The sequence below is a fragment of the Piliocolobus tephrosceles genome, chromosome 10, assembly GCF_002776525.5.
Source record: "Piliocolobus tephrosceles isolate RC106 chromosome 10, ASM277652v3, whole genome shotgun sequence".
NCBI classification, from domain to species: domain Eukaryota; kingdom Metazoa; phylum Chordata; class Mammalia; order Primates; family Cercopithecidae; genus Piliocolobus; species Piliocolobus tephrosceles.
In genome coordinates, this window is record NC_045443.1 from 117,871,701 (window position 1) to 117,890,046 (window position 18,346).

General features: G+C 48.3%; 1 protein-coding gene across 2 annotated transcripts in view; it reads right to left on the bottom strand.

The window, feature by feature from the left end:
- The window catches only part of GCN1 (GCN1 activator of EIF2AK4), a 66,635-nt gene that overhangs the window by 44,441 nt on the left and 3,848 nt on the right, over window positions 1–18,346 (bottom strand). For both annotated transcript variants that reach the window (XM_023204594.3, XM_023204585.3), the window contains exons 2-14: window positions 17,699–17,801; window positions 11,612–11,675; window positions 10,914–11,045; window positions 10,382–10,490; window positions 5,873–5,971; window positions 5,646–5,780; window positions 4,390–4,458; window positions 4,154–4,262; window positions 2,815–2,889; window positions 2,417–2,545; window positions 1,836–1,886; window positions 733–831; window positions 313–486 (exon numbers count right to left, since the gene is read on the bottom strand). In XM_023204594.3, the coding sequence (XP_023060362.1) occupies window positions 313–486; window positions 733–831; window positions 1,836–1,886; window positions 2,417–2,545; window positions 2,815–2,889; window positions 4,154–4,262; window positions 4,390–4,458; window positions 5,646–5,780; window positions 5,873–5,971; window positions 10,382–10,490; window positions 10,914–11,045; window positions 11,612–11,675; window positions 17,699–17,801 (1,348 nt within the window). The remainder of the gene's footprint in view (window positions 1–312; window positions 487–732; window positions 832–1,835; window positions 1,887–2,416; window positions 2,546–2,814; window positions 2,890–4,153; window positions 4,263–4,389; window positions 4,459–5,645; window positions 5,781–5,872; window positions 5,972–10,381; window positions 10,491–10,913; window positions 11,046–11,611; window positions 11,676–17,698; window positions 17,802–18,346) is intronic.

Genomic DNA, 18,346 nt, shown 5'->3' on the forward strand with positions numbered 1-18,346 from the left:
CCCGGCCCTTAAACCAGTCTTATCTGAGTCATTTCTCCATGATTTCAGATACCGTAGTGACAAGTTCCGGTTCTGGTCCTCTCTGAATAAAACTTTGTACTTTGAAAGTCTGACAAGGGGGAGAAGTCAGAATTTGTTGTGAAGACTGAATTCTGATTTTGAGCTAAGCCGAATGCTCTCATTTATTTCCGGAAGAAATAAATGGTGCAAAATAAGCTGAACTAACAGGGAAAGCAGGAACGCTAATAATACCCTAAAGACTCGGTCACCTCTGCACGGAGACCTGGACACTAGCCCTGGGAGGTGTCTTACCCCGATAAGAGGCCAACATGCACTGCAGGTAGGCGTGCCTCACCGCAGATGTGGAGGTTTTAAGGCTGAAAGCTTTTTTGAACCATTCAGTGAGCTTCTTGGGCACTTCCGTAGTGAATCGGTTACACCAGAGAGCCAGGACAGAGACAGCGTGTACTAAGGTCCCTTCATGAACTAGGACAAAAAGCAGAAGTCCAGTCAGTCCAATGTCTTATAACCATGTCAAATCATTGCAAGCAGAGCAAAAAACAAGCCAGAGTACAAGGGGGAGGAAGCAGTGATATTTCAGACAGCTCCAAGCCTTGCTCTCTGAGGGCGGTGTGTCTTCAGGAGAGGTTTATGGAAGCAAAGCTCCAGTTGTGAAAAACCACGGTCAAGGATGAGTACAAAATGCATGCTCACCATGATGAATGGAATTACCTTCCTGCTGAAGGAATGGGATGAACAGCTCAGCCACGATCCCGTTCAGGACCTGACTGGAAGGTCCAGACACCACGTGATGACTGACGCTCCCAATCCCTAAAAGGCAGATTCTCTGTTCAGTCCCTTATCAGCACAAAACCACAGAGAGGCAAGTCTTCCTACTTCTGCCACCTCCGCACTCTGGGTCACAGACCTCTTCTGTGTCTCCAGCAGGCATACCTCTCCTTTAGCCATTATTGATCTTCCCTCAATGCCTCCTCTACACCTCCTGCCTTCTATAGAAGCCAAGCCTCCTGCTAGACCTGAACAAGTCCCTCTTGTCAAGCACGCAAGCAGCAGGGTCCTAGGAGGCAGGATGGACCCAAGATGGTCACAGGTGTCAAGATCCAAAGAAGGATTATTCACCTCACCTAAGAATTATGTTAAAGCTTATCTACTACTAGGCCAGGCGTGGTGGCTCACACCTGTAATCCCAGCACTTTGGGAGGCCGAGGCAGGTGGATCATGAGGTCAAGAGATCAACACCATCCTGGCCAACATGGTGAAACCCCGTCTCTACTAAAAATACAAAAAAATTAGCTAGGTGTGGTGGTGCGTGCCTGTAGTCCCAGCTACTCAGGAGGCTGAGGCAGGAGGAGTGCTTGAACCCGGGAGGTGGAGGTTGCCAAGATTGTGCCACTGCACTCCAGCCTGGTGACAGAGCAAGACTCCATCTAAAAAAAAAAAAAAAAAAAGCTTCTCTACTACTAGATCACAGCTCTACTCCCAGCAGAGAAATCCTGTATCTGTCTGTAATCCCAGCACTTTGGGAGGCTGAGGCGGGCAAATCACTTGACATCAGGAACCAGGAGTTCGAGACCAGCCTGGCCAATATGATGAAACCCCATCGCTACTAAAAATACAAAAAAATTAGCCAGGCGTGGTGGTGCGCACCAGTAATCCCACCTACATAGGAGGCTGAGGCACGAGGATCGCTTGAACCTGGGAGGCAGAGGTTGCAGTGAGCTGAGATCACACCACTGCACTCCAGCCTGGGTGACAGAGCAAGACTTCTCAAAAAAAAAAAAAAAAGAAAGAAAAAAAAGAAAGACATCCTGTACCTGAGAGGACGCTCATCTTCTGGGCTATAACAGTTAGTTTTCCTTCTGAGCCTGAGAGGAGAGACAGCAAAGATTCACATTCACATATGCCACAGTTCCCAAGACAGTGAACAATGCAGTCACGTGTGTGATGCCACAATATGGTTTGATTCCAGAAGTAGTCTTTGTGTTGTGAAGCTGGGTTTAAAACAACATTTACTAGCCTTTTGCTTTCTGACTTAAGAAGGAATGTTCCTACAGAAAACTTGTGAAACAGAAAAAATATAAAGAAAAACATTTAAAAAGCAATCATGTTTCCACTACTCAAAGACATTTCTTTTCTGGTGTATTTCCTTTAGTCTTTTCTGCTATGCCTATAAAAATGTGTATCTTAAAAACGAAAAACCTGAAATCACCCCATCCACACCACCCGCGCAGGGTTTTGTTCATTCACACACATTCACATTCCAGTGTGATGTCCTCCTGGCCACACAGCCTCGCCACAAGCAGACTTGGAGCATCAAGTCCCCTTCAGATCCCAGCTGAGGGAAACACCAGGGACCATGCCTCAACCATCCCCATGGCCAAGAAGGCTTGCTCACCTCCGAGGATAGCAAATAGGTGCTTGGTCAGGGATTCCATGGCTGAAGAGTCACTGCACTGGCGTGCCAGGTTCCGCAGTGCCAGCACAGCTTCATCCATCAGGCGGGGACTGTTGGATTTCAAGTGACCTGGACACACAAAGCCACTGCTCAGAAGCAGCCAACAACTGAGCATCCAGACTTTCGTCTTTGTCTTTTCCATGCTGCCATCTCTTCAGTACTAGCTGTATGCTCTCATTCAAATAATCTCAAGAAAGAAACTGCCAGTGCCAATGTAGTTTAGGTTAGGGCCTTATTACTACCTTGAGCTGTCCCCTACCCCTGCTACAACAATTAGGACAAGTACAACCAAAACCCAAGGTGCCACTTATGGGCTGAAGAGGGGCTGGGATACTCACCAGCCAGTCCTTTCACGATGTCCATGGCATACTGGCTGAGGTCAAGTGTCACTGATGCCAACAGACTAGAAATAGCTAAGAGGGACAGAAAGCACTGACCATGTCAATCTCAGCAATAAATTCAACAGATAATTTTTTTCTCCTACTCCCCAGCAAATGCCACTTGGCCTGCTGTCTGGCCACATGGAACCATGCCCACCCTTCATCTCTACAGGCTACATGAGTAGTCCCAAAGCTCTGCTGAAAAGCTGTATACCTCCCCATCCCCATCAGCAAAAATTGCCTTTCCAACATCCCACCAACCCATTTTACTAAGATACACAGGGACAGAGACTCAACACTCAGATCCCATGATTTCAAGTGCCACCTCCATACTAAGTCCAGAATGTCTAGAGAGGAGGTTCTTAACCTGAATGGTCTCCAGAAAGTTCTTCTGGGGAGGTGCAGGGGTAAGAGGATATTTTGTTTTCTTCCACTCAACTCTGAAGGTGAACACTTGATATTTTCTGGGAATCAAAACAACGGCTAGCACCTACATAAAGCTATGAACTGATCCAGTGGGTTCTTGAACCCCTAAAATTATATGCAGTATTCTTAGTGGATATACTTTTGTGTATTCTTCTAAAAAGACAGCCCATGACTTTCCTTTTCTTCCCTTTTTTTTTTTTGGACAGGGTCTGGCTCTGTCGCCCAGGCTGGAGTATAATGGAGTGATCTTGCCTCACTGGAACCTCTACCTTCCGGTTTCAAGTGATTCCCCTGCCTCAGTCTCCCGAGTAGCTGGGACTACAGGCACATGCCAACATGTCTGATTTTTTTGTGTGTTTTTATTAGAGACGGGGTTTAACCAAGTTGGTCAGGCTGGTTTCAAATTCCTGACCTCAAGTAATCCACCTGCCTCAGCCTCCCAAACTGCTGGGATTACAGGCATGAGCCAACGTGCCTGGCCTCTCTTTTGTTTTTTGAGATGGGGTCTCACTATGTCATCCAGGCTGGATGGAGTGCAGTGTTGCCATCTTGGCTCACTGCAACTTCCGCTTCCTGGGCTCAAGCTATCCTCCCACATCAGCCTCCCAAGTTGAGCTCCTGGGCTCAAGTGATCTGCCCACCACGACCTCCCAAAGTGCTGGGATTACAGGTATGAGCCAATGCGTCTGGCTGACTTTCAACATAATCTCAAAAGGGTCCCCAATCTCTCTCCCAAGGTCCCAACCAGGTAAACAGTGAATACATCCCCCTTCCCTCACCCCTACCACACACACTTCTTGTTGCCAAATATCGGGAACAGAGATACAGGCAACTCGTCTCCCTCCCACCATCCTGGCTGACAGCAACCTACTTTCAATAACATTCTCTGGACTCCTCAGTAAGGACTTCTGTATGGTGGGCAGTATCAGGTCCTTAAATTCTGAGTGGGACAGGTATCGGAGCAGAGGGGCACAGCTATCCTACAAAGAAAAAGGAATAAGGCACCTAGCCCTCATGGGAACGGACCAAGAAGGAAAAAGAGTTCAGCATCCCAGAACTGAAAATGGGATCAATTGTCCAGGTGAGTAACGGCCACCTCTCGCTCACCAACAGGTACTTCGGAGGCTTGACTTTGCTCATCAGGATGTTCTTCATGTAAAAGTCCAGTAGGGCGCTCTAGAGAACACAAAGCTCTGGTAAGATCCTGACATTCTCAAATGTCTCATCACTGGCTTAAGGGGTCCCTCTTGCTAGAGTGCCTCCAAAAAATACAAATCAACGCCCCAAATTTCAGTGTTAAGCATAGAGGTCCCACTGATCATGCAACCCCACTTAAAACCCTTCCACAGCCTTCCATGGCCCCCTGGGATAAAGTCCAAAGTCCTTGGTATGGCTTATAAGGCCCTGCCCACCACTCAGCTGGCTGCGTCACTCTAACCCATTCCTGCCACTCCAACTCCTCTCGCCTCCTCTCTGTTCCTGCCCACAGGCTTTCTCTGCCCAAAATGCTCTGCCTCACCTCTTGACCTTGCTAATTCCTCTTCACTCTCAAACTTTTTTTTTTTTTTTTCCCGAGACGGAGTCTCGCTCTGTCGCCCAGGCTGGAGTGCAGTGGCCGGATCTCAGCTCACTGCAAGCTCCACCTCCGGGGTTTACGCCATTCTCCTGCCTCAGCCTCCCGAGTAGCTGGGACTACAGGCGCCTGCCACCTCGCCCGGCTAGTTGTTTTGTATTTTTTTTAGTAGAGACGGGGTTTCACGGGTTTCACTATGTTAGCCAGGATGGTCTCCATCTCCTGACCTCGTGATCCGCCCGTCTCGGCCTCCCAAAGTGCTGGGATTACAGGCTTGAGCCACCGCGCCCGGCCTCAAAGTTCCTTCTTTAGAGAGATGTGTTCTCTGACCCACAGCCTAAACCAGGTCCTTCCGTTGTGGAGTCTCACAGCTTCTCACACTTTCCCTTTGTAGCACATACTAGTTATAATTAACTAGACTATCTGTTTAATGTCAGTTTCTCAGACTCAGTTCCCTGGGGGCAGGGGTCACAGCTCCCTTACTCGCTGGTGTACCCCCAACACCGGGCACAGTGCCTAGAACATGGCAGCCACTCAACTGGGATAAATAAGTGACTGCATGAACAAGCAAACTATCACCCAAGCCAGAAACAGAAGGGAAACTTTCCAACTCCTAAAAGTTCATGTATCACGGCAAAAGGCCACAGTCTCACATGAGAAAATCAACAAGTTTCAGATGAGGTCAACAGCTAGGGTCACCAGGGCAAAGCAGGTTCCCATTCCTTCCCTCCAGTGAACTCCCAACATTCCCAGCGTAGCAAACCCACAGTCACTCTGCCTTGGCACTTGCCTTGTGCCGACTGACCACATCCATCTCCTTGTGGCTCGTGCAGAACTGCATCAGCAGCCCCAGCATGCCGGCATAGTTCTGGTTGGGCTCTAGGCTGAGAATGGCTGACAAGTACTGTTCCACCAGCCCGGGGTTCTAAAGAGGAAAGTGCCAGGCAGGTGTATAAGATGGCAGTGGGGGAGTGGCATGGAAGAAGCAATGCCCGCCAGCCCCTGCAGTCCTGTCACCTCTTTCCACAGCTTCGTGAGTTTCTTCACAGCACCATCCACGGCGTGCTTGTGGGAGCCGCCCAGCACCTCCAGCAAGAGCAGGCACTGCACTTCCACCTGCCAGGACCAGGAAAGACTCAGATCAAGATGGGACACAAGACTGAGGGTCCCATGGCCCTCACAGCCTGCAAAGACCTCCATCAGCCCCTCCAAATCCTGGCTTCATCTCCACTCAGCTTCTCCCACTCAACTCCAGCCAGATCCTCCTCCCTCCACCTCACACATTTAGTTCTGTCCTTTAACGACACTGTTCCCTCTAGGGTTCATTTAATAAGTATTTGGTGATCACCTATTATGAGTCAGACAATGAAGGCACAAGGGGAGTAAGACAGATACGGTCCCTGCTTTTTTTTTTTTTTTAAGACGGAGTCTCGCTATGTCCCCAGGGTGGAGTGCAGTGGCACAATCTCAGCTCACTACAACCTCCACCTCCACCTCCTGGGTTCAAGTGATTCTGCTGCCTCAGTCTCCCAAGTAGCTGTGACTACAGGTGCGTGCCACCACATTCAGTTAATTTTTGTATTTTCAGTAGAGACAGGGTTTCACCACATTGGCCATGACAGTCTCGATCTCTTGACCTCGTGATCTGCCCGCCTTGGCCACCCAAAGTGCTGGGATTACAGGCGTGACCCACTGTGCCCAGCCAGTCCCTGCTTTCATGTACCTTAGAATTCAGAGGGAAAAAAATGATATTAAACAAATAAATACACAAATGAATATACAATTTCAGTGAGGTTTAAGTGCCATCCAGGAAAAGAAAAAGGGTCCTGTTTCATTTACTTCGTATCTGCCTTGACCTGTCCTTCATTAATTCCACAAGTACTTACTAACCACTGACTACATGGCAGGCTCTATGTTGAGCACTGTGAATACAGAAGTGCAGCTTGATATGGCCATTCGAACTGCATGGAGTTCACACCGTCCAACCCAGATTGACATACATAATAGGTCCTTGACTAAAAAAATCTCAGAGGCTGCCGAACCTAGTGGCTCACACCTGTAATCCCAGCATTTTGGGAGGTCAAGGCAGGCGGATCACCTGAGGTCGGGAGTTTGATACCAGCCTTACCAACATGGAGAAACCCTGTCTCTACTAAAAACACAAAATTGGCTGGGCGTGGTGGCGCATGCCTGTAATCCCACCTACTCGGGAGGCTGAGGCAGGAGAATCGCTTGAACCCAGGAGGCGGAGGTTGCGGTCAGCCGAGATCACACCATTGCACTCCAGCCTGGGCAACAAGAGCGAAAGTCCATCTCAAAAAAAAAAAAAAGGCCAGGTGCAATGGTTCACGCCTGTAATCCCAACACTTTGGGAGGCTGAGGCGGGCGGATCACAAGGTCAAGAGATCGAGACCATCCTGGCCAACATGGTGAAACCCCGTCGCTACAAAAAATACAAAAATTAGCTGGGCGTGGTGGCAGGCGCCTATAGTCCCAGCTACTCAGGAGGCTGAGGCAGGAGAATGGCATGAACCCAGGAGGTGGAGTTTGCAGTGAGCCGAGATTGTGCTACTGCACTCCAGCCTGGACAAGAGAGCAAGACTCAGTCTCAAAAAAAAAAAAAAAGAAAAGAAAAGAAAACAGATGGCCGGCACGGTAGCTCACGCCTATAATCCCAGCACTTTGGGAGGTCGAGACGGGCAGATCACGAGGTCAGGAGATCGAGACCATCCTGGCTAACACGGTGAAACCCTGTCTCTACTAAAAATACAAAAAATTAGCCAGGCAAGGTGGCGGGTACCTGTAATACCAGCAACTCGGGACGCTGAGGCAGGAGAATGGCGTGAACCCGGGAGGCGGAGCTTGCAGGGAGCCGAGATCGCGCCACTGCACTCCAGCCTGGGCGACAGAGCGAGACTCCGTCTCAGAAAAAAAAACAAAGAAAACAGATACGCTTGTGAAAGCAATGCTGATAAATTCTATCTGTACATATACAAAATGGCATATGTACAAGGTTATTCATTGCAGCACTGTTAATTAACAATAAAAAAACGGGCTGGGCACAGTGGCTCATGCCTGTAATCCCAGCACTTTGGGAGGCTGAGACGGGTGGATCACGAGGTCAGGAGATTGAGACCATCCTGGCTAATACGATGAAACCCTGTTTCTACTAAAAATACAAAAAATTAGCCGGACATGGTGGCGGGCGCCTGTAGTCCCAGCTACTCGGGAGGCTGAGGCAGGAGAATGGCGTGAACCCGGGAGGCGGAGCTTGCAGTGAGCCGAGATCGTGCCACTGCACTCTAGCCTGGGAGACGGAGCAAGGCTCCATCTTAAAAAAAAAAAAAAGAAAAAAAAAAAGAAACCAATGCTAATAAATTCTATTTGCATATATACAAAATGGCATATGTACAATGTTATTCATTGCAGCACTGTTAGTAACAATAAAAAACCATAAACAACAGAAGATTCCCTATATACAATGTGGTATAGAAAGGATTACTGGCTGAGCATGGTGGCTCATGCCTATAAACCCAGCACTTCAGAAGACCGAAGCAGGTGGTTCCCTTGAGCCCAGGAGTTCAAGACCAACCTGGGCAACGAAAGAAAACCCTATCTCTAAAAAAATACAAAAATTAGCCAGGCATACATCAGCATGCCTGTAGCCCCAGCTACTCAGGAGGCTGCAAAAGAAGGATCACTTGAGCCCAGGAGGTCAAGGCTGCAGTGAGCCGAGATCATGCCACTGTGCTCCAGCCTGGGTGACAGAGCAAGATCTTTGTCTCCAAAAAAAAAAAAAGAAAGAAATCTGCAGAATCATGGTGTGTAAAAAAAAATTTTTTTAATATATTTTTTTAAAAGTAGGCTAGGCACAATGGCTTATACCTGTAATCCCTGCACTTTGGGAAGCTGAGACAGACAGATCACCTGAGGTCGGGAGTTTGAGACTAGCCTGGCCAACATGGCGAAACCCCACCGCTACTAAAAATACAAAAATGAGCCAGGTGTGATGGCATACACATATAGTCCCAGTTATACTCAGGAGGCTGAGGGTGGAGAATTGCTTGAACCCAGGAGGCAGAGGTTGCAGTGAGCCGAGATTGCTCCATTACATTCCAACCTGAGTGACAGAATCAGACTCTGTCTCTCAAAAACAAAAAAACCACTCAGTGGAGATAAGCCAATAAGCTTGCACCGTCTCACAAGGAGGCCTTTGGTAACAATGACACCGATGCCCTGAAGGGGATCCAAGAGAGTCCGAGCTCACAACAATACACAATCCCTGACCCTCCAGGTTTCAGCATTCTAATCCATCATCCATCAATTATACTGATAGCCACTCCATGCTGTCCCCAGAGCTGTGCTGGTTAAGCTACTGGGGATGCCGCCCTCTATCTAACTAGCAGGCTGCTTCATGGAGAGGTACTTGTGTTTCCTAAGGCTGGTCATCACTGGCACCTACCTGCATGAGACTCTCCAGTTTCCACAGCCATCTCAACCCTCAACTAAACCTGGCCTTATACAACAACTCTTTAAGGCGGACAGGGTGGGTAGTATTTTCTTTCCCACTTTGCAAATGAGGAAGTGGGCTCAGAAGTTAAGTGACTCAGCCAAGTCTCATGGACAAGAATCAGATCCAAGGCCAGGCAAAGTGCCTCACGCCTATAATCCCAACACTTTGGAAGGCCAAGGCAGGCGGATCATCTGAGGTCAGGACTTCAAGGCCAGCCTGGCCATCATGGAAAAACCCTGTCTCCACTAAAAATACAAAAAAATTAGCCAGGCAGGGTGGCAGGCTCCTGTAATCCCAGCTACTCGGAAGGCTGAGGCAGGAGAATTGCTTGAATCCAGGAGGTGGAGCTTGCAGTGAGCCGACACCACACTACTGCACTCCAGCCTGAGCAACAGAGCAAGACTCCGTCTCAAAAAAACAAAAACCACTCCTCATGACCTACACTAAGCCTATCCAGGCACATGTCTGCTCTGCTCACCTCCCAACCTGGTGAGCAGACATGTGGAAAGAAAAAGAAGAAAATGTGGAAGAAGCAGGTAGAGAATGGAAGGAGGGAATGTAAGAACCAAAACTAAGACAAGAAATCCATTCCATTCACCAGTTCAACACTGAAATCAAACACAGGGAATAGAATGATTAGCCAGAAAAAACCCAAGAGGATTTATACTATGATATTTTCTAGTCTAGTTGCTTTTTGACTGTCTTCCCAACTCTGGCCTGTCACAGCTTCCACACATGCCATGAAATCAGGGGCCTTGTTTCTGTTGTCCATCACTGCAATTCCAGCGCCTAGCACCATGCCTGACAGAGAAGCTCCAAAATGTCTAATACACCAAGGAATGTGATTATGAAGCACTCATGGCCATCCACCAAAGCCACATGCCTCGGGACAACTCAGAGTGTCTGGTCACCCAGCACCCAGAAAAGCACTTGGCACCAAGAAGGTGCTGAAACACGCCCTAACTCCTGGCAGAAAGCTGATCCTTGCTACTTCAGAGACACAGGGAACCTACCAGTTTGTTCCAGATGTCTCCTTGTCGCTTGGCTCTCGACGGAAAGACAATGCGCACCAGGAGGCAGGTCCAGGTCAAGGCCAGCAAGGCGGCAGAGCCACTGCTCTTACTGCAGAGCAGAGTAGGGGGTGAGTTCAGAGCAGCTTGAGGACGAACACTGTCCCTAAGGCCCCCGTTGATAATGCAGGACCCTCCCTTGACCTCATGGAACAGAACTTGAACCAGTTCCCCACAAACCATCTGTGGCAATTCAGGACAAGGAGTCCAGGTTTCAGTGGCCAAACTCTCATCTCTTGGCACTGACAACTATATAAAACAAACAGACGGCTTCCACCATTAGGGGCCTGGTGGGCAACTGGTTCCCCTCAAAATGGCCTTGCTTCCACTGTTTCCCAACCCTGCTCCCCCAGAAAGTGTTTTCTCCACTAGGCTTGCCATCCTGGCTCCTCCCTCTTGTGCATGGTCAACTGCATCAGCTTCTCCTGAGCAGGACTGTACCAATTCTCAAGGGGCCACAACTTTTACCTCTTACCTGGGAACACCTGCTTTGGAGCCTATACCGCAAGACTGCAGAGAGTGTAGAAGGTTCTTAGCAGTGGCTTCTGGCTGGGCCTCAGCCAACTGCTGGATGGCTGCCTGCAAGGCCCTGCGGGAAGCTGCATCTCTAGGGGAGAGGCAAAGAGAAAGGTGAACATACAGACCTCAGGCAAAGACAGGGGCAAGGCTGCTCAGGCCATGCACTGGTCTTTCTCAGGAGAAAGTGATCACACCATATTCCAGTGGATCACAGAGGAGGGATTAGGAAATAACTAGATAAACTCATCTCCTCCTAGAGTTCTAAAAGTATCTCATAAGGGCAAATAAGCCATGGAGTGTGTAAGGGCAGCACCTACATTTATGGAGCAGTTATAAGGGTCTCAAAGTAGGCCAGGCGATTTAACACACATGACTAATGGCAGCATACACACACTGACCACTATGGCACAGCAGGCAACTATTCCAGGCACCTCACGCTTTCTACTAACCACCCATGAGATAGAGAATGGCATCATCCCCATTCTGCAGACAAGGAAACTGAGGCACAGAGAGGTGAAGTAACTTGCCCAGGATCTAACAGCTAGGACGTGATATAGCCCAGATTTGGCACCAGGTCCTCTGGCTCTAACCACTACCCTAAATACCCTCTCTGTACAAAGTGCTCCAGATACGGGGCCTTTGGCTGGGACTCACCTATATCGATGCAGAGTCAAGCAGAACAATTTGCAGAGCCCCTTCACTGCTCCCTCTGGCAGATCTGAAACCAAAGATTACACAGAGATTAGTCAATAAAAATGACTTGATAAGCTGCTGGAGTCAGGTATCCTGCCAGACATGATCTCAGCCCACTTGGCACTCCCCATAAATTTAAGACTTTCCTCCCCAAGAGGAAAAAGCAACAACAAAACAGGACTCTAGGAAAATGCCTGGCACAGAAAAGCTTTGGGTAGACATTTGCAAAAGGAACGAAACTAAGAAAATACAGGTGGCCTTGAAATCTCACATGCCATCAAGTGGAGGTTCAGGAGTGCTGGAATGATTCTACTTCTTGAACTGGGTGCTGGTTATACTGGTGTTTAATATGTGATGATTCAGTGAGCTGTTCGATTAGGAGATGTACCTTTCTTTACATACATTCTAATAAACAGTTTTAAAACCAGTACAACATTGAAGTACTGCCGGGCGCGGTGGCTCAAGCCTGTAATCCCAGCACTTTGGGAGGCCGAGGTGGGTGGATCACGAGGTCAGGAGATCGAGACCATCCTGGCTAACACTGTGAAACCCCGTCTCTACTAAAAATACAAAAAATTAGCCGGCCGAGGTGGCGGGCGCCTGTAGTCCCAGCTACTCGGGAGGCTGAGGCAGGAGAATGGCGCGAACCCGGGAGGCGGAGCTTGCAGTGAGCTGAGATCCGGCCACTGCACTCCAGCCTGGGCGACAGAGCGAGACTCCGTCTCAGAAAAAAAAAAAAAACATTGAAGTACTATGAGGGACCAGAAAAGGGAAGAACACCTATAACTGGAGAGTTTCTGAAAGTCTGAAGGACACATAAGCTTGGCCTGACAGATTAGGAGACTCTGGAAAAATGGAAAGAGAGGGAGATACATGTGGAGTGCAGGGTTAAGAAGGCATAATACCTATTCAGAACACATAAGGAAGAAAAGAGGGGGACTAGTAACACCCCAGTTCTTAGTGCTAACAAGATGCCAGACCTTGCTCTAGATAATTCATACACATTAACTCACCTAATCCATATAAGGTAGGCACTGTTATTAAGCCCCCCCCACCTGCCGCTTTTATTTTTCAGACAGAGTATCGCTCTACCGCCCCGGCTGGAGTGCAGTGCTGCGATCTTGGCTCACTGCAACCTTGCCTCCCAGGTTCAAGCGATTCTCCTGCCTCAGCCTCCCGAGTAGCTGCGACTACAAGTACACACCACGACGCCCAGTTAATTTTTGTATTTTTAGTACAGACAGGGTCTCACCATGTTGGCGGTGCTGGTCTCAAACTTCTGACCTCGTGATTCGCCCGCCTCAGCCTCCCAAAGCGCTAGGATTACAGGTGTCAGCCACGACATCCAGATCAAGCCCATTTTTATTATTATTATTATTATTTTTTTTTTTTTTGAGACGGAGTCTCACTGTGTCGCCCAGGCTGGAGTGCAGTGGCACGATCTCGGCTCACTACAAGCTCCGCCTCCCGGGTTTACATCATTCTCCTGCCTCAGCCTCCCGAGTAGCTGGGACTACAGGCTCCCGCCACCTCGCCCGGCTAGTTTTTTGTTTTTGTATTTTTTGGTAGAAACGGGGTTTCACCGTGTAGGCCAGGATGGGCTCGATCTCCTGACCTCGTGATCCACCCACCTCGGCCTCCCAAAGTGCTGGGATTACAGGCTTGAGCCACCGCGCCCGGCCATCAAGCCCATTTTTAAATGAAGAAACCAAGTAACAGGAAATCAAGCCAGCCAGTCAGAGTGAAACAGATACACCCTAACTCGAGTGAAACAGATACACTCTAACTCTGGGTAGAAAGAGTTCAGCTCTTGGTTAAACAAGAGTGTTCAATATGGCTGGGCACAGTGGCTCACGCCTGCAATCCCAACACTTTGGGAGGCCAAGGTGGGAGGATATCTTGAGGCCAAGAGTTTTAGACCAGCCTGGCCAACACGGCGAAACGCAGTTTCTCCTAAAAATACAAAAATTACCTGGGCATGGTGGCACACGCCTGTAATCCCAGTTACTCAGGAGACTGAAGAAGGGGAATCGCTTGAACCCAGGAGGTGGAGGCTGCAGTGAGCAGAGATGGCGCCACTGCACTCCAGGCTGGGAGACAGAGCGAGACCCCCATCTCAAAAAAAAAAAAAAGAGTGCTCAATAATGTTGGAAAGTTAACCTGTGACAAGTACTGCATGCCACAGTGAAGCATGCAAACAAAAGGGAGAAGCTTCTGAGGAGGAGGAAATTTAACCTGCAGTGTAAGACAGACTTATATTGGGTGTAGGAGAAACCTGAGAGCAGGAGGCCCATACCATTCCTCACACTTCAGGCACCTGAACGATGGAAGAGAAATTAATGAGGTACAGGGACGCAGTTTCCCCAAGGATCTGACTACTGCATTGGTCCATGTGATTTGGGGCTATTTCACTAACTGGGGAAAAGAACAACTGGGGCCAGAAACAGGTTGTGGCTAAGACAATGACAATAACAACAGCTAACGTACACTGTGAGCTTACCATAGCCAGATAATGCGTTACATTTACTCCAACCTATCAGGGAAGTACTACTGTCATCTCCACGTTTAAAGAAAAAAAAAGACAGGCTCAGAGAAGTGAAGTAACTTGAAGCAGGTCACAGAACCTCTAAGTGGCACAGCCTGTCTAAGCCCTTCATCACTGACTGCTGCACTAGAGACCTGTGACCAGAAAGATTGGTATCACATGGCTGTCTTTTCTAACTAGGGAGCTCTGCTGGGAAAGTGACCAGAAAAACCTTTGAGGATTCCATAAAACTCATACATTGAAGCATTAACACACAAGAGAATCTCTGAGATGCTCACAAACAGCAAGTTTACAAGCTTGGGTATCTTACTAGGCATAAGTAGGTCAGAAGCAGCAAATGAGAAGCTGGGTGAAGTGGCACAAATAGGAAGTAACAGTGGACAGAAAGGGAGGCCCAATTTACATGACCATGATTTTATTTCTCTTTTTTTCGAAACAGAGTTTCGCTCTTGTCGCCCAGGCTAGAGTGCAATGGCGCAATCTCAGCTCACTGCAACCTCTGCCTCCCAGGTTCAAGCAATTCTCCTGCCTCAGCCTCTCAAAGTAACTGGGATTACAGGTGCCCACCACCACACCCAGCTAATTTTTTTGTATTTTTAGTTGAGATGGGGTTTCCCCATGTTGGCCAGGGTGGTCTTAAACTCCTGACCTCAGGTGATCCATCCTCCTTGGCCTCCTAAAGTGCTGGGATTATAGGTATGAGCTACCGAGCCCAGCCATGGCCATGATTTTCAAACTTCAGTGAACATAGGAATCACCTAAAGGAGTTGTTAAAACACAAATACTGGGTTCTGTGCTCAACCTTTTATTTATTTATTTATTTTGACACAGGGTCTCGCTTTGTCACCCAGGCTGGAAAGCAGTGGCACAACCATGGACCACTACAGCCTCAACCTCCCAGGCTCAAGCGATCCTCCTACCTCTCAACCTCCCAAGTAGCTGGCATTACAGCACCTCCAGGATTTCTGATTTGAGTTGCTCCAATGGAGCTGAGAATTTTTATCCCTAACAAGTTCCGAGATGATGCTGATGTTGCCTGTCCAGGAACCACACTTTGAGAGCCAATGCTATACGGTAAAAACACACACACCAAAAGAAATGAAAAAAAAAAAAAACCAAGAATTTATTGAGTGAAGGTAAAATGGTGTTACTCTAATAAGTCATAGAGCTATCCTTTGGTTATGGTGCAGATCAGGATAATCAGATATACTCAGCATTCCCCAAAATGAGTTCCCCGGACCCTGAACAGATTTTCAGCAAAAAAGAGGTTCAAAGAAAACATGGATTCAAGGAAGCTTAATAAAATGAAAACACGCTGTTGTGAATATTCCAAGAGGGCATCAAAAACATGACCTCTAGGCTGGGCACGGTGCCTCACGCCTGTAATCCCAGCACTTTGGGAGGTCGAGGCGGGTGGATCACCTGAGGTCAGGAGTTCGAGACCAGCCTGGCCAACATGGTGAAACCCCATCTCTACTAAAAATACAAGTATTAGCTGGCCATGGTGGCAGGTGCCTGTAATCCCAACTACTCAGGAGGCTGAGGCAGGAGAATCACTTGAACCCAGGAGGCGGAGGATGCAGTGAGCTGAAGTTGCGCCACAGCACTCCAGGCTGGGCGACAGAGCGAGACTCTGTCTCACCAAAAAAAAAAAAAAAAAAAACCTCTCCCAACTTATTTGATCTTGGAATCCTTTATTGGACAATCACCTACTACCATGTTGCTGAATTCCATGGAACACAGATTGGGAAAAATGATATCCCAAGTCATAAACGAAATGTTTTCGGTCGGGGCGATGGCTCACACCTGTAATCCCAGCACTTCGGGAGGCCGGGGTAGGCAGATCACGAGGTCAGGAGATCGAGACCATCCTGGCCAACACGGTGAAACCCCATCTCTACTAAAAATACAAAAAATTAGCGGGCGCCTGTAGTCCCAGCTACTCAGGAGGCTGAGGCAGAATGGCCTGAACCCGGGAGGCAGAGCTTGCAGTGAGCCGAGATCGTGCCACTGCACTCAAGCCTGGGCGACAGAGTGAGACTGACTCAAAAAAAAAAAAAAAAAATTGTTGTACTCAGTATATTACCTGAGAAAGATTTTGGCTATCTTTTTAAAATATTTCCAATGAAAATGGTTAAAAGTGTAAATAGCTTTCACACCTGAATGGATAAACTCTCCACTAACCCAAAAGTTTTAACTGTTTCAATTCATATTATAGCAAGCAAATAAAGTAAACGCAGAAGTTGTGCAGGAAGAGGGGAAGAAGACCATGGTTCTTTTTTTTTTTGAGACGGAGTCTTGCTCTGTCGCCCAAGCTGGAGTGCAGTAGCACGATCTCAGCTCACTGCAACCTCCATTGCCTCCCAGGTTCAAGCAATTCTCCTGCCTCAGCCTCCCGAGTAGCTGGGATTACAGATGCGTGCCACCATGCCCAGCTAATTTTTGTGTTCTTAGTAGAGACGGGGTTTCACCATGTTGGTCAGGCTGGTCTCGAACACCTGGATTCGTGATCCACCCGCCTCAGCTCCCAAAGTGTTGGGATTACAGGAGTGAGCCACTGTACCTGGGGTTTTTTTTTTTTTTTTGAGACGGGGTCTCACTCTGTTGCCCAGGCTGGAGTGCGGTGGCACAATCTCGGCCCACTGCCACCTCCACCTCCTGGGTTCAAGCAATCCTCCTGCCTCAGCCTCCCGAGTAGCTGGGATTACAGGCGCACACCACCACACCTGGCTAATTTTTGTATTTTTTTTTTAGTAGAGACAGGGTTTCACCATATTGGCCAGGCTGGTCTCAAACTCCTGACATTGTGATCTGCCCACCTCAGCCTCCTAAAGTGCTAGGATTACAGGCGTGAGCCACCGCGCCTGGCCAAGGCCATGGTTCTAAAGAAACAATTTCAGTTGGGCCCAGTAGCTCATGCCTGAAATCCCAGCATCTTGAGAGGCCGAGGCAGGGGGATCACTTGAGGTCAGAAGTTCAGGACCAGCCTGGCCAACATGGTGAAACCCCATCTCTATTAAAAATACGAAAATTAGCTGGGTGTGGTGGCGCACACCTGTAATCCCAGCTACTGGGGAGGGTGAAACATGAGAATCACCTGAACCAGCAAGGTGGAGGTTGTAGTGAGCCCAGAGCATGCCACTGCACTCCAGCCTGGGTAACATCATGAGACTCTGTCTCGAAAAGAAGAAGAAAAGAAAAAAAAAAACCACGCAATTTATTTTTTATATGGAACACTGTCATTCGAGACCAGCCTGGCCAACATAAGTGAAATCCCATCTCTACTAAAAATAGAAAAATTAGCCAGGTGTGGTGGTGGGCACCTGTAATCCCAGCTACTCAGGAGGCTGAGGGCAGGAGAATCGCTTGAACCCAGGAGGTGGAGGTTGCAGTGAGCTGAGATCGTGCCACTGCACTTCAGCCAGGGCGACAGTGCGAGACTCTCTCTCAAAAAGAAGAAAAAAAAGAATATTGTCCAGGGTACATGGATGACAAATAAATACCTTTTCCAGCAACACACTTCCCAAGTTCACTGAGGATTTCTCTCCGTTCCTTTACACTGGCTGTTGTCACCTTCCCTGCAAAACGCTTTAGTGTCTCGGAAACCTGTGAAGGCCAAGTGACAGAGAAAATTTCACCAGTCAGACTATAAAACAATGTTTGTGTTGAGGGGGTGGGTGTAGAATTCGGGGATCTCTCTAACCTGGGGTTTCTCAACCTCCCCACTCAGACATTTTGGGCCGGGTAATTCTTATTGTGGGGTGCTGTGTTTTTAGCAGCATTCCAGGTCTCTACCCACTCAATGTCAGTAGCAGCCCACCTCCCCAACCCGCCCCAGTTGTGACACTGTCAAATGTCTCCTGGGAGGCAAAATCACTCCCACTTGAGATGTACTGCTTTAATTCAACTAGTCAACAACTCAATATACCTTACTTAAACTTGGGCAATAAGAGGAAAGGCAAAGACCTCTGAACAGAAAATATCCCTTCAGAACTACCCAAAATCTAGCAAGGGCCTAGTACATGCCAAGCACGTTCCCTTTACATCATCTCACTTTAACCTCCCCGTAATGGGAATGTCAGCATCCTGGCAATTCGCTGGCAGAGGATAAGCACACTGGCTAAAACATGAAAGGTTAGGAGATTGGATCC